The sequence below is a fragment of the Camelus dromedarius genome, chromosome 24 (assembly GCF_036321535.1).
Source record: "Camelus dromedarius isolate mCamDro1 chromosome 24, mCamDro1.pat, whole genome shotgun sequence".
NCBI lineage: Eukaryota > Metazoa > Chordata > Mammalia > Artiodactyla > Camelidae > Camelus > Camelus dromedarius.
The window spans coordinates 2,571,773-2,588,589 of record NC_087459.1 but is presented as its reverse complement, the minus strand read 5'-3'; the positions used below and the strand labels follow the sequence as shown (position 1 = coordinate 2,588,589).

The 16,817-nt window shown below is 33.1% G+C and overlaps 1 protein-coding gene across 3 annotated transcripts in view; it reads left to right on the top strand.

Moving 5' to 3' along the window:
* ATF7IP2 (activating transcription factor 7 interacting protein 2) overlaps nt 1–16,817 on the top strand; it is a 46,721-nt gene that overhangs the window by 3,876 nt on the left and 26,028 nt on the right. Inside the window, exons 2-5 of one of the 3 annotated variants that reach the window (XM_031433219.2) lie at nt 9,073–9,929; nt 11,025–11,149; nt 14,881–15,015; nt 15,618–15,716. In XM_031433219.2, coding sequence (XP_031289079.1) covers nt 9,083–9,929; nt 11,025–11,149; nt 14,881–15,015; nt 15,618–15,716 — 1,206 coding nt within the window. In that variant the 5' untranslated portion in view covers nt 9,073–9,082. Of the gene's footprint in view, nt 1–9,072; nt 9,930–11,024; nt 11,150–14,880; nt 15,016–15,617; nt 15,717–16,817 lie in introns of those variants that run through there. The other 2 variants (XM_064478193.1, XM_031433220.2) reach the window with 2 other exon arrangements.

The window sequence follows — 16,817 nt, the reverse complement described above, 5'->3', positions numbered from 1 at the left end:
GGAATTAAGCTAGCCTTCTACAACAAAAATGTAACTTGGAAAGCTGCAATTGCCTGGAAATTAATGTATTTCTAAAGAATACACAGGTCACAGAAGGAATTACAAGGGAAATTAGAAAGTATTTTGAACCAAATGATAAGAGAGTTTATCAGGATTTGTGAGACTCAACTTAAGCAGGACTCAGAGGAAAATTTGTGGGCTTTAAATGCAAAAAATGGAGAAGGAGGACTGAAAATTAAAGATCTGAGTTTTCGTCTCAAGCTGGAACAAAAATCAAGCCTGAGGAAAACTGAATCATAAAACTAATAGGAAATGATGAAATGGAACACTACATACAACAGAAAGTCAAAGCCAGAAGTCAGTGCTTTGAAACTATTGATTAAATGGATAAATTTCTGGTAAGAGTGATAAAAAGAAAAACAAAGCACATCACTAGCATCAAGAGTGAAAAGAGACATCACTACAGATCTCGCACATATTATAAATGTAATTAGAGAATAGTATGAAGAACTTAATAAACTTGGAATTCTGTTGAAAGTTTTGAAATTTTGAGTGGAAAAACAAAATTAAAAGGAAAAGATAGAAAATATGAATGGTCCTGTGTTTATTTTTAGAAATTCAATTACGGTTGAAAACCTTTATCACTAAGTTAACTCCAGGCCCCAATGGCATTATGATGAATTATTTCTAATATTTAAGGAAGGAGTAATACCATTTGCAAACAAACTCTTTAGAGAATAGAAAAAGACTTTGTAGTTTTTATATGAAGCCAGAATAACCTTGATTTCAAAATCTGATAAAGGAAAAATATGACTCATAACACTGATACAAAGACCTAAACAAAATGTTAGCAAAGTGAATACAAGAACATGAAAAAGAAAAAAGGCATATTATGATTGACAGGTTTATTTCACGAATGAGCTATGTTTAATATTTTAAGAGATCAATTAGTATAATATAAATTAATTGAATAAATGAGATATGATTAGGTAGATATGAAAAGGATAAAATTGAAAAGGCATTAATGATAAAATATTAGCCGGGAATAGAAGGGTGTTTCATTAATCCAATACAGAGCATCTATAAAAATTATAGCAAAAGTCATATTCAGTGGTTAGTGACACACTGCACCCTCTCCAGGGTTGGTAATAAGAGAAGGATGCCCACTAATAGCATACCTATTCATAGCATACTGGAGGTTCCAACTAATGCAATAAGAAAAGTAATGAAATAAGGATTAGCAAGAAAATTGACATTACATAGGAAGTTCAAAAGAATTTATTAGATATAATAAGTGAATTCAATGAATTAGTTGGAGATGTGATCAATAAAAAAGCATTGATTATATTTTTATATGATAGCAGGCAGAAAAATGATACTACATACAAAGCATTAAAAAAAATGGATACCTATGGCAGTAAAGGAATAAAGGAATAAAGGAAAAAAGACATGGGGCATACCAAACAGAAGGTAAAATGGCAGACATAAAGGCAGGTACGTCAATGTTAATGTCAAGTGCAAATGGATTAAACAATCATGTGAACAGCAACCATAAGGAAACTAGAGTTGCTATACTAATTTCAGAGAAAATAGACTTTAAAATAAGAAATGTTAGAGGGAAAGGGGGACATTTTATAATACTGTAAAACTTATGTATTGCATTTTATAGTATTTTTGGTGCAGTCCCTCAAGAAGTTATAAGAATTAAAAACACATGTATGTAGTAACAGTACCAAAATATATGAAGCATGACTGGGACATTGTGCTGTACACCAGAAATTGACACATTGTACCTGATGGTACTTCAATAAAAAAAAAAATACGTGTGAAGCAAATATTGACAAAAATTGAAGGGAGAAATAGAACATTCAACAATAATGGTTGGAAACTTCAATACAGCACTTCAATAATGGAAAACTAGGTGGAAGATCAATAAGAAAAAACATGAATAATGCTGTGAACAACTAGACCTAAGAAATATCTTTACTCAACCAAACAACAGCAGAATATATCCTTAAATGTACATAGAACATTTTCCAACATGGACATTATGCTAGGCCATAAGACAAAGCTCAACAAATTTAAAAAGACTGAAATCATAACAAAGTACATTCTCTGACCACAGTGGAAATGAAATTAGAATTAATAACAAGAAGTTTGAGAAATTCACAACTGTGTGGAAGTTAAACAACACACTCCTAAATAACCAGTGGGTCAAAGTAGAAATCATGAGGGAAATTAGAAAGTGCTTTGAGATGAATAGAAATGAAGGCATACAAAACATTTTGGGTGTGGTTAAAGCTTTTTATAGAAGGAAATTTGTAGTGATAAATGCCTATATTTAAAAAGAGGATTCCAGAACAAAAAAACCTTTTAACCTTAATACAAAAAGAGGAAAACGTAAGTCAGCAAAATAAAGGAAATGATGAGAATTTGAGTGAAAATAAATAAAATTGAGAAAAAATAGAAAAAATTCAAAAGTAGCTTTTTTTTAAATCAATGAAATTGACAAATCTTTACTTAGAATGACTATGAAAAAGAATCAAATTACTGAAATCTGGAATGAAAGGGCGCATTACTACTCATCTTCTGGAAGTTAGAAAGATTGAGACTTTTATAGAACAATTCACTTACATACCAATCAGTTAAATAAATGAAACAGAGAAATTCTTAATGACCCAAATGAACAAAACTGACTCAAGAAGAAATAGAAAATCTGAATAGGCTTATAGCAAGTAAAGAGATTTAATTAGAAAAAAAAAAGAAAGCCCAATATCAAATGGTTTTATTGTTGAATTCTACCAAATTTACGTACGTTTTCTACGTAAACATTTTAAGATACCAATCATATATATATATATATATCATATATATATATATACACCAAAAGCACATGCAACAAATGAAAATAAGACTATCAAAATTTAAAAGTTTCTCAAATTTTCAATAGGCACATGAAAAAATGCTCAATATCACTAATTATCAGAGAAATGCAAATGAAAACTACAATGAGGTATCACCTCACACCAGTCAGAATGGCCATCATTCAAAAATCCACAAATGACAAATGCTGGAGAGGCTGTGGAGAAAAGGGAACCCTCCTTCACTGCTGGTGGGAATGCAGTTTGGTGCAGGCACTGTGGAAAACAGTATGGAGATTCCTCAAAAGACTAGGAATAGACTTATCATATGACCCAAGAATCCTGCTCCTGGGCATATATCCAGAAGGAACCCTACTTCAGGATGACACCTGCATCCCAATGTTCATAGCAGCATTATTTACAATAGCCAAGACATGGAAACAGCCTAAATGTCCATCAACAGATGACTGGATAAAGAAGAAGTGGTATATTTATACAATGGAATACTACTCAGCCATAAAAACCGACAACATAACGCCATTTGCAGCAACATGGATGCTCCTGGAGAATGTCATTCTAAGTGAAGTAAGCCAGAAAGAGAAAGAAAAATACCATATGAGATCGCTCCTATGTGGAATTAAAAAAAAAAAGAAAGAAAAAAAAAACATAAATACAAAACAGAAATAGACTCACAGACATAGAATACAAACTTGTGGTTGCCAAGGGGGCAGGGGGTGGAAAGAGATAGAGTGGGATTTCAAAATTGTAGAATAGATAAACAAGATTATACTGTATAGCATAGGGAAATATATACAAGATCTTATGGTAGCTCACAGAAAAAAATGTGACAATGAACACATATGTTCATGTATAACTGAAAAATTGTGCTCTACATTGGAATTTGACACAATATTGTAAAATGATTATAAATCAATAAAAATGTTAAAAAAAAAAGAAAACTTTAGTTTCTCAAGGCATACCATTCAGAAATTGAAAAGACACCCACAAAAATGTGAGAAAAATTGGTAAATCATAGCTGATAGGGACTTAAATCTAGAATATATAAATATCTCTTAAAGGTCAACAATGAAAAGTCAACCCAGTTTTAATGTGGGCAGATGATCTGAATAGATACCTCTCCAAAAAAGTTATGCCAATAAACTCATAAAAGATACTTGTCATCATTAGCCATGAGGACAATGCAAATTAAAGTGAAAATGAGGTCATCACTCACACCAAGATGGCTATACTAAAACAGATAATGAGTGTTGACAGATGAGGTGATGTTAAAATTGGATCTCTCATACATTCCTTGTGTGAATGTAAATTGGTCCAGACCTTTTGGAAAACAGTCTGTTTCTCGAAAGGTTAAATGTAGAGTTACTTACTGTATGACTCAGCAATTCCATCCTTAGGCACATACCCAAGAGAAATGAAAGCCTGTCCACAGAAAACCTTGTACATGAATGTTCATAGCATTATTCATAATACCTAAATTTGTCTCTTTAACAGGATGTAAATATCCAGAGTTATTCTTGAAAGTACAGTTTACCCTTGAACAGCACAAGTTTGAACTATACAGGTTTACTTATGCAGATATTTTTCAATAGTAAATACTGTAGTACTACATGATTGGCATTTGTTGAATCTGCAGATACAAAGGAATTGCAACTGCTTACACAGGGGGCCAACTAAGTTATATGTGGATTTTCAACTGCACGAAGAGTTGGTGCTCCTAACCTCTCTGTTCAGGGATCAACTGTATGTATGTGTGTATGTGTGTGTGTGTGTGTATATATAAAGTAAAAGGTAAAACCTGGGTTATAAAATTCTAAATTCAATGAAAAGAGATACTAAAAGGGGTAATGAATAAAGTAAGGGAATGTTAACTTTAAAAAGTATACTCAAATTATATTGCTTCACTCTTGACCTCAAAAGTTAATGAAATGTTGGCTGAAGAATGCTTTTAAAGAAATCTTTAAATATACTAAGCTCCATGGAATTGTAAAGCATATGGAGACCTTAAAAAATAGGACATTTTCATATTAAAATGACATGGAGTTTACAAATAACAAGTAAAACATAACAGCAACAGGTTGTAAAAATCAGAGGATTTAAAACCAAATGTAAGTTGAAGCTTTAATATATCATTTATAATAAATATAATTGGATTAAATTCTCCTATTAAAAGATAGATTCATTAGTTTAAAATATTTTCAGTAAGTTCACAAGAGACATCTAAAACAAATTCGTGGGATGGGCAACAATATATTCAGCATGAGTTACTTCATCAGATAAAATAGAATAAAAGGGCCAGATTAGATTAAGGTTTTTAAAGTTTAAAATTAGCACGATGCTGCCAGTTACAGGCATACCTTGTTTTATTGTGCTTTGCAGATACTGTGATTTCACTAATTGAAGGGTTGTGGCAACCTTGTGTTGAGCAAGTCTGTAGGGCAAATTTGCTCACTTTGTCACATTTTGGTAATTCTTAAAATATTTCAAACCTTTTCATTATTATGGTGATCTGTAATCAGTAATCTTTGACATTCCCATTGGAGTTGTTTTGGCATTTTTTAGCAATAAAGTATTTTAGAATTCAGGTATGTACATTGTTCTTAATAGCTTAACGTACTGTTACACACTTAGGAAATTACAGTATAGTGTAAACATCTTTTATATGCACTGGGAAACAAAAAGTTTGTGTGACTTGTTTACTGCAATATTCGTGGTGATGGGGAACCAAACCCGCACTGTCTCCTAGGTGTGCCTGTATGTATCTGAGGGAAAAATGGAATTAGAGCCCTTCCTCCAACTAACAACAATCAGAATACAGATTACCTCAGGATGGGGAAGAGCTGGGAGTGGCATGGTATGGGGAAACATAGGCAAATGCAAGTAACTCGTAGTATTTGTTTGAATGATGGGTGGTTCAAAGATATTCAGTATTTTCAGTATGTTTTTAGACTTCGTAATTAATGTATATTACATGTCTTTCTTTTTAATCCATCAAGCATAGGGGCATATTTATCTCAAAGTTTTCAGAGCTTTTTCCTACTTTGGGCCTTTTTGAGAGGCCCTGAGAAGGACCATAGCAATGTGTTTACGCGACTGGATATTTTTGTAAGATTTAAAAACAAAAAACAAAAAAAAGTAAGATATTTTAACTGTAATCATGTAAGACTGCTGTCTCTCTTCATCTTGATTTCTCCTTACCTTTGCATCACCTGGCAGTAAATGACTTCGGGCATTTTGTGATTGGGGATTAAATACTTAGTGTGGGTTTAATAGGATACATTTGTGATTCAGTCACTTTTGAACGTAGGCAGTTATTGACTATCAGTCTGATTGTAATGAGAATGTGTTCTGTGGTACCTGGCACCTGAAATATGTGAGTAGTGAAGAAGTCAAGGGTTGAAATTTATGAAGCCAGAAGATAGGAAACTTTTTTCCAGTTATTTGATTTTTAAAATTGTAAGTAAGGGGTTTAGTTCTCATAGATTTCCAGTCAAAAGAGAACTTTTCCCTTGTTAGAAAGATACTCCGTAACATAGCATATTCAGTTAGAAATTCACCATACACTGTTCTCCTTTTTGATAGGATTTGTACCTTTGAAATAAAATGAAAATTTTTGTGTTTTTGTTGCCAAAAGATTGGCCTCCCATCCCTGATGAGCTAAATTGAAACTCAGAGACAGGGTCTTAGAGCTTAGAAGAAAAGAGGCAGCTTTATTGCTTTGCTGGGCAAAGGGGACTCACAACAGGCTAGTGCCTTCAAAACTGTGAGCCCATCTTGGGGAAGGGGCAGGGTGATTATATAGCCATAGCTTTTAAACAATAAAGCATTGATAACAATCAACAGAATTATTTTCTTCTCGTGAGACTCAGAGTGGCATCATGGTGTCTTCAGGTGACCAGTTCTATAGAGGCTACTGGTTGTCACTCTTTCAATCTCTTTATTTTATTAGTAACCAAGGCTTGGTCTTCTTGGTAATTAAGGCTATTTTGTAAGGTTACAGTCCTGTGACCTTCTCCCTGGAGAACGACTCAGAGACCAAGCATGATTATTACTTTCAATTACTGCAACAAAGTAGAAGAATTAATAGCTTTAGTTTTAACAATGGGCCTGGAGTTGTGAGAAGCAACCAGTCAGTCAGGTTAGTTGACCGTTTTAAGGGCAAGCATAAGAAAAAGCAATCTGTTAGCCTAAGTGCAGCCATTTTATTAATTCTTCATTTTTATAGGACACGAAGCTATAGCAATACCGATAAGAATTTGTGTCTTTAGGTGAAGTTGATTGTTTTGTGCACCCTGATTATCAATTTAAAAATTAATCAACCCAGAGCAGATAGATAAATTATGGCATATTCAAATGATGGAACACTGTACGGCAACAATGCTTTACAGAAAGAATGATCCACAGTCACACACAACGTGCATGAATCTTACAAACATAAGGAAGAGTGAAAGAAGCCAGATATTAAAGTATTTTATAATTTCATTTCTATCAAGTATGAAAAACAGGCTTAACCTCATCTATGCTGTTAGAAGGCAGGAGAGTAATCACCCCTGGGAGAAGGAGAGCCAGAGACTAGAAGGAAGAGTATGAGGGGACTTCTGTGAGAGTGGAACTATTCTCTCTCTTTCTTTGAAATTTTTTTTGTTTTTATAGGTCTTTTTTCCCCCCAGAATATTTTTTTAGAATAGTTTTAGACTCACAGCAAAATTAAGAGGAAGATACAGAGATTTCCCATATATCCCCTGCTCTGCATGCATTGCCTCTCCCATTATCAACATCCCCCACCAGAGTGGTATATTTGTTATAATTGATGAACCTAAAGATCATTCTCTTGTTGATCTAGAGTCTAGTTAAATAGATGTGTTCAGTTTATGAAAATTCTTTTAACTGAACACATATGACTTGTGTACTTTTCTGTATGTGTATTTTACTTCAAGAAAAAGTTTGAAAAGAAAACCAACAAATAAAGAAAATTAAATTAAAAATTGATCAACCTTGATAGAAAAAAGACTTTGTCCATTCTCTCTATGGGGAACATTACAAAAATTGTAATCATAAGGCAATCAAATATGTAGTCATATAGGGAAAACATATTTATTGTTTCAGGCCCTTAATTAATGAACGTGTGCAGTTTTTCTGGATTTTCTGATGTTTATACATGACAGGTTTTTCAGTTTGAATTTGTGGGGGATTTTTTGTCATTCTAAGTAAATAGTCACCTCAACCTTCAGGTCTCAAATCCTGGAACTGTTCCTCATAAAATGATATATTGAATAAAAAGAATATAGTAAATGAAAGTTTCAAGGAAGAAAATAGGTAATGATAAATCAAAAGATTATTCAGATAGCTTTGACGGGGTTATTTGTGCCTTAAAAGGGCTTAGATCCAGTCTTTGAGTTTAAAAAGTACTCTATATTTTGTTAGGTAAGTGGTCTATCATGTATTGATGTAATTTTTTTTTGCTTATATTATGCCTTTGATTGTCTTGTAATTTGGCAGTGTTCCTTTTTTTTTTTAAACCATTTACCTACCTGTAGTTCAGAAAACTTGATGTGGATACTGAGAGATAAATACCAAAGTATTTTTCTTTGTTATGTAGTAGATTTTTCTTATGTTATCAGAAATAATTAAGAATGTATTAAAACCTAATTTGGCTTTCTTATTTGAACTGGCATCATGTGGTGTATCTTAGTGCTCATTTTCTACTGTGACTGCTGGGAATTACTCCTGTAGTACCATTAATTTTGGAAATTTGAAGATTAGGAAAGCTCTAAAAAGGTGCCACTGTATGTAGAAATTGGAATGTTCCATACAAAACATTGTTTTTTGTGGTTTTCTTTTTTTGAAGAAATACAACTTAATCTTTAGATTGTCTAAAGTTTGGCCTGCTTGGATTATTTAAGTGAGAACCTAATGGTTATAGCAGTGAGGTTATATAACAAAAAGTGGCCGGATAAATTATCAGACTTAGTTTCAGGTAGAGGCTTACTAGCAGTACAAATTTTGAATCTGTATAACTAGAGTTGTAGAACAGAATTAAAATTATCAGTGACAGATGAAAATGAATGTAATTTTTAATTGAAATAATTATCTAAATCTGGAAAGATAGTTTCAACATTTTAATATTGTAAATAAATAAGTTAGACTTTGTCTGCTAGAGAAATGCATTTAAATGTAGTATCTTAAATTCTAGGGTGTGAAAGATGGCAAGCCCAGATAGAAGTAAACGGAAGATATTAAAAGCCAAAAAAACAATGCCTGCAAGTTGCCGGAAGCAAATGGAGCTCCTGAATAAATCAAAGAATGTTGAAGCACTGAAAACAGCAGTAACTGGGAATAACGTGTCAAGTGGTAATCAGAATTCAAGTACTGGTGCCATAAGTAGCAAATGTAGGCATTCTGAAAATGATGCTTCCTCATTGGACTCTATGAAAAATTCAGTATGTGCACCAAAAAGTAAAGTATTTTCTCAGAATTTAATAAAACCACTAGAAATTGTTGATTCAGAAACAAGATTGGAACATACTGAAGAACAAATTGTGCACCCCTATGAAAAGCCAAGTAAAGCAACAGAATCTCCCAGGAAACTCTTAAAACAAGAGGCAAAAAAGTCACAAAATACTTCTGAAAACCATTTTGACTGTCAGGCAAATGTAACAAGATCTTCTTTTGAACATGAAGAGAATTGTAATCTGAAATCTATTTTCCGTCCATCTAGTGTGTTGAGTGATGTAGTTCAAATGCCACAGCGTACAATAACCAATGCCTTGGATGGTAAGAGAATGGACAAGATAGTTTCTCATTTAGAAACAAACTCCAATTCTCAGTCACATGATAAAAGGCAGAATGACATTTTAATTTTAAGTTCAGATACCCCTTTAGTGCCTGTTGATAAAATACCTCAGTTGGTGAATTCAGTCATTTCCAGTAACTGTGCTGCTGACATTTTGAAAAGTGAAGAATCCTGTAGAACCTGTCATTCCAGCATTTTAAATTGTGAAAATACAGATGCAACATGGCTGTCCTCACTTGACACTGATGGTAATAACAGTAAGTGTATACTTATGCAACTCTTTGAGAAATTAAAATAGTTATTTTCTTTTGGGGGAGTTTATAATCTCAGATATAGAAACAGTACATATTGACAGGAAAAAAAAGTAAATGATAATTATTTCAGAGCATCTTGTTTCTGAACCATTCTTGGCAGAGAAGGGGAATGGTATCCTCCATGTCCAAAGGGAAGTAAATTCTGGCAAAGAAGGAATCAATTACTTTCCTTTGAAAGTACAGCAGAATCCAAGTGTGGTTTATGGCAATTGTTTGGTTTATTTCATTTACATCTTTTCTCTCTCTTTTTTTGAAGTTTTATTTATTAGATTAATAAGGAGCCTAGTTGAGAAAGTGGGTTTTTTTAATTGTTAGTGAATCCATTTCTTTCCATAGAATTGACCTGTATATCACATGCCGAGTATTAGCTGATAGATAGTAAGAATATATACACGTGTACATACATATAGGTATGTGTGTAGAATGAGAGAAACACATCAAATAACTGTTAATAATTAAATAGTAAATAAATAACCAATGAAGTTCTAGGGTTATAAAAATAATTAAAATAGCAAAAGTAAATTTCATTAAAACAGGATGTTTTTGTAGGTTAATGAAATATAGGAAAAAATTGATTTCATAGGATAAGTTGTATTTGTTTTCTTGCGTAGGCTACAGAGTGGTCATTTAACAAGATGAATTTTAAATTGCTTAAAAATAATTTAGGGTCACCTGTCAAAAACACATAGGACTGCCTAAGTAACTTTATAAAAATAATGTAATACCATTTAAGTAATTGTAAAAAGAAGATCAAATGCTATTAATTTATTCAGTTTTTGTTGGTACTGAATAAATAGTAAATGTGTATTAAATAAGGTTGAAGGGAAAATGTATCTGAGACCAGGACCCTATCTAAGAGACTCTTTTTTTTAAGGATTGGTTTGTCAGAATTTTTTGTATATTTACATTTTCTAAAAAATGCTGCCATGGTCACATTTTAGTTTTTTTTATTTGCTTAGGGGTCCCTAAAATAGAGAATTCCCCTGTTTCCTTCATTAGAAGGAATATTTTTATCTCTGATCTTTCCATCTCCCCAAGGCCATAATCAAAAGAAGAGGATGTTTTCAGAAAACAAAGAAAATGTTAAGCGGGTGAAAACTTCAGAGCAAATTAATGAAAATATTTGTGTAGTTCTGGAAAGGCAAACAGCATTGCTGGAACAGGTAAAATATTGGAGCCTAAATATTTGCTTCAGAAAATTTTACTTTTGATTAGTAAAAAATGATAAAAGTTAATTGATCTACACAATGAGTACAGACGACTTTCACTTGATGCAGAGCTGGTATATGAAAATTGAATTAGCAGATGGAGGTTTTAGAGAAAGATAGTTGTTTTCATTACCAAAACATCTCTAGATTCTTGAAAATGAGCCAATGCAGGATAACCCACGGAATCATGTGTGGGATAGAGTGCTATGGTAGAAAGAGAATGGGCTTTTCAGTCAGTATTATGTTCTAATCTCTTCCAGTCGGACAAGCATGATCTTGAGCTTTGAAAACAGTCCATTCTCTTTTGTACTGGTCACTGGGTTCTTTGATCTGCAGCTATAGCTGTTTGTAGACCTTATCAAACTGACCACTACTTTGCAGATGAGGCAACCCTGAAGTCCGTTGCAAAGTCCTGCTGTGTTCAGGCCTAATTGCCCTCATTTCCAAGTTTACACAGATACATTGTATTATCCAATGTTTTGCTTTATATCATTAAATGCACGTTTTCTTTTTTTTTCCCCGTTTCATCTCTTTAGACTACAGTTTTCCATACATGTCTGATCAACTCTGAGTTTAAGTGTAACGAGCTTCAATTTTAGTAGGTCCTATAATCAGGACTTGTTTTGATCATCTTGTTTTGCTATTTTATTAACCATTGAAATGCCATAAGTAGAAGTCACTATGTGGTAGATTGTCTGTCATCAGCTGTAATGGACCAAAATGGCGCAAACCAAACTATTCTGCTATTTCAGGAACCAAACCACGACTGTTTCTAAAACAGGCCGTTACAGTTATATTGTTACATATTATATGAACGTATATTCGCATAATAAAGGGAAACCTTATGAAAGACTCATGCAGAATCAGCTTAAAAGATGAGTCAACAATTTTCCCTTTCACCTTCTTAATTTCTTCTATAAAGACCAAAGGAGACACTAATAAAAAATATGTAAATATTATATTGTTTGCAGCGAAGCGGTTGCAGGTTTATGTTAAACATGGCTATAACTTAAGAGGTTGAGGATTCCAGCTGTGTCTTTTTCTCAGTGATTAGTAGCTGAATTCAGAAATAAGTTCTAATATGGATAAAATTTAATTTATGAACATTTTAATTTCACTGGCATAGAAAAATCGGGATTTTCATTTACTGCTATTATCTACCTCACAGAATACTTGGTCCAAGTTGACACAGAGTGATCTTCCCCGGTGAGGTTTAGACAATGCAGTTTGTTATCCTCCCTCTTCACTACCACTGGAGGTTTCTTGCACATTGTTCAGAGACAAGATTAGGTTTAGCTAATTCCTGTCATTTATCTCTCTCAGTAATTAGCTTTCCCTCACTTGATGTTTTAATTCCTGTCCAAACAGTTAACTCTCTAAACCACATCTGTTTTTCTTATTTGAAGCCCAGTGAAATAGGGCCTCCCATTCTGACATTATTCTTCCCTATAGAGAGAGTCGCAGAGCTGTTGACTCTTACCTTTGAGGTTTCATAAGCATCTTGGCCTAGTTGATTCCAATTAAATTACTGAAGTGGAGGAGTTCTTCTTGTAAAGTCCAAGTTATTCAGGCTACCCATCATCTTAGGTAGTTGGGTATATGTATGTATTGTATATGTATAATTGCCAGTCTTTCTCCAATCTTTAGGCCACTTTGGTTGCCATCTGCAAGTTGTAGCTAGGACTTCATCTGATTCTATAATTTTAGACACATTACCATCAGCAGAAGATATGTATGAGGTATTTGGTGGAGATTATTGTGTCTTCCTTCTGTATAAAGAACATCAGCACTAAATGAGAACAAATGTCTACTCTACACTAGAGGAATCACCCCTTGATGGGCAGTTAATCCAAAATAAGTTTTGAGAGCCTGCCTCCATCTGAATCACCAGGCGTACTTGTTTAAATTGTAGTTTCTTGAGCTCAGTAGCAGTTGAAGACTGTTGTTTTAGACTTCTTTTTTTCTCAGACTTACCTGATAAGAATCATTAGTGGTGCCTGTTAAATACGCCACTTTCCAGGTCCCCTTCCAGGAAATTGTTTGGCAAATCCAGGGTAGGGCCTAGGAATTTGTGATTTTAACAAGTATCCCATGTGATTCTTCCTCACCAGAGAAGTTTGATGAACACTGTGTGGCTTTTTCTTGTTAGCAAAACTATTTCCATTCAAAACAGTTAGATTTGTTTTTCCAAGGTTCATCTGGGTATGAGCTTCACATATTGACCTCAGGCAGTGGACCGGCAAACATGCAGTGATCCACAAAAACCACACATGGGTGACAGGTAATAGCTGTCAGTAAAAATAGTATGAGTGTCTGAGCATTTATTTACATAATACATATATGCTGAGCAGTTATTGACTTAATCAATTGTTTGAAAATTATGAGAGTAAAAATGACAACCATAATCTAATAATGTTGAGAAACCAGTGAAGAAATACTGAAGCATTGCAGAAAGAATAAGTAGATGATAATGTTGAAGAGCACGATCAATTGGGAATGAAAAGGAAAAACCTTGGGGATTATCAAATTACTGAATAGGACTAATCATCCAGATGATATCAGTATAAAAAGAGTTTATCATAGAATCTGTGTGTTCCAATTTTGAGCACCAAGAAGGAAGATATTAGGGGAAAGATGTAAATATTAATAAATAAATATATCATGACAGGTTTTATTATTAAGAGAGACTGTCTAGTCTGTTATGAAAGTTGCTTAAAGGAGGATACACATTGAGCAAAAAACTACAGTGGATATTTCTGAATGTATCCCTCAGCAGAGCTGTTCATATCAGTGGGCATTGAGATGAATTATGCTCCCTGAAAATAGGCCAGTCTATCTTAAAAAAACCAGCCAGATAATGAAATGCATTAATGTTTCATGTGCTAACTACTGCAGTCTAATAGAACAGCTTGCATTGTGCCAGATAGCATTAGTCACATAATTGTCCCTGGCTTCTTCAATTTTAACAATAAAGGAGACACCCTCCCCACCCCAAAAAAACTAAAGTAAAGGAGATAACCTTACATATTTATTTCCTACAATTCAGTGTTTTCCATTTTATGGAGCTTTTATGCATGTTATCTTTTCATGTTCTTATAAAAATCCTATGAGCGTCATTGTGCAACATTGTATGACATCTGCCGATTTGTGCGCAAGGAAAATGAAGCTCCAGAGGTGTTGTGACTTCCCAAAGATCATATAGCTTGTTAATGACAGTGTCAAGTCTCAAATTTTCAAAATTGCTGTATAACTACTGCAGATCAACCAGCTGTTTTCAATGGGTTCTGGTTTTCAGATGAGTGAAATTTCTTTTTATGGAATACTAGGTTTCAGTTACGGTCTTTAGAAACTATAAATGGGGTATATATAGGCTTTTATTGTTCCTTTAATTTGTATTATGGAATTCAACTGAAACTATAGGAAACTAAAATTAGCACTAGGAGAATAAATTTAATTTCTAACTTACCCATTTATTTAAATGTTAGATGTGTTCTGTTGAATTTGATATTTAACTTTTATAAAGCTTACTGGTATAGTAATATAAATATAAACATAAAAACATAAAGTATATTTTATTGATTACAGTAAATCCAAAAAAAGAGCAAAGCTGTTTTTAAGAAGTAGGAGATAAAATTTCTTTTAAATTTGAAACATGGGGTGTTTTGGTTTTTATTTTAAAATTCTAGGTCAGACATTTGATTCAACAGGAGATCTGTAGTATAAATTACAAACTATTTGATAACAAACTGAAAGAACTGACTGAACGCATTGGGAAGACACAGTGCAGGAATAAACATGAAGCAATAGCTGGTGAACTCTTCGTAAGTTTCTAAATTCATTTGATTTCATGTGAGTCCTTTTAAAAAGTAGAATTTAATATTTTACATGTTAGGAAAGAAAAAAACAATAAAAGTGGACCACATCTGATCCCTGGCCACAAGCTTGATGTGCTATACAATAGGTAATAGAATTTATTATATCTCAGCAATATTGGCCCTTGAGAAATAATTGTAGAACTATCAGCCATTCTGTGTCAATTGACAGGCTTGATTATATAAGCAGTTTCTTTTCATTCAAAATGTATTCTATATTAGAGCTTGTACAACCTGTTTCAAGTGCTTGTTTTTTCCCAAAGTTTTTTGTTTTGTTTTACCCTTCTAGAGTTACTTGCTGATTGGTGTTTCTACCAACATTCAGTTTATTGTAGACCAGTTAGAAATTTAATTGTTTTATCTTCCATTCTTGAATGTCTTATACTAGCATAAAACCTGATTTAAATATTTGGCTTACATAAGAATTTCTCATTTATTTGGGTGGATACCTAAGTCTCACAAAACTACATTGGCAACTAGCTTTCTCTCCATCTCTGTATGACATATTATTTGGTACTCTGGCTTTGTATTTATTTGCTTTTCTCTTCTAGGCAAAAATAACAAAACTTCAAAGACGTATTAAAAGGGTATTGTTGTCACAAAGGAATTGTTTGCAACCAAACGTGGTATCCAGTAACATAGCCTGTAAGGTTAGTATAAACATATAGGAGTTTTAATAACTTACTTGACTCACATTGTAAGTAGTTGGATTGTAAGGATGGAATATATTTCCAAAGATAGGAAGTTTAAAAGACAATAAACTTATACTTGGAACATTTCTATTACTCTTATCTCTGGAGAAGATACTCTCAGGTAGCAAAAAGTAAATACCATTTGTATTTCTTTTATTAAGTGAGTAGAGAAATGATTTGTGATTGCCTGGACTGCCTCTCTTCCCACCATTTTGTTGTGATGAAAAGTTTCGGACACACATAGAAAAGCTGAAAGAATTTTATAGTGAACACTTGTATCATCAGTGCCTAGACGACCTTTATTGCTTTTTTTTTTCCCAAAGTGTTCTACATCTGTACTTGCTTATGCAGATTCTTTTTTTTTAATTTAATTTTTTATTTTGGGGGGAGAGATAATTAGGTTTTGGATTTTTTTATGGAGGTACTGGGGATTGAACCTAGGACCCTGTGCATGCTAGGCACACACTCTACCACTAAGCTATGCCCTCTCCTCCTTTACTGTTTTAATATATTTATTTTTGTCATATATCTGTCAGTCTAGTCTTGTCCTAAGTCATCTTTATATTGGGTACATTCATAAGTACTAATGTATTTTGTATCGAAATACACTTTGCAGTGTACACTTTCAAAATATTTCAGCATGAGTATCATTAAACAGAGTTTAGTATCTGTTTATATTTTTATATAACATTTAAAATAATCTTCAGTGTACATTTACTGAATTTTTTTCTTGTAGTGTCCTTATACCGTTTTGTTATCATATTTGTGCTAGCCTCAAAAAATCATTTGAGAAGCATTTCCTTCCCTGTTCTTTGAAAATTTGTGTTAAGGTTTTTATTATTTCCTTAAATGTTTGATAGAATCCACCTCTGAAAACTTTCTGGGCAAGGGGCTTTCTTTGTAGAAAGACTTTTTCCTGAAAATGTAATTCTTTATTAGGTATATAGCAATTTTTCTACTTCACTTTGTGTATTAATTTTGTAAGTTATCTTAGCAAGGAATTTGTCCATTCTATCTAGGTTGTTGAATTTTTTGGCATACAGTTATTGATAAAAATTC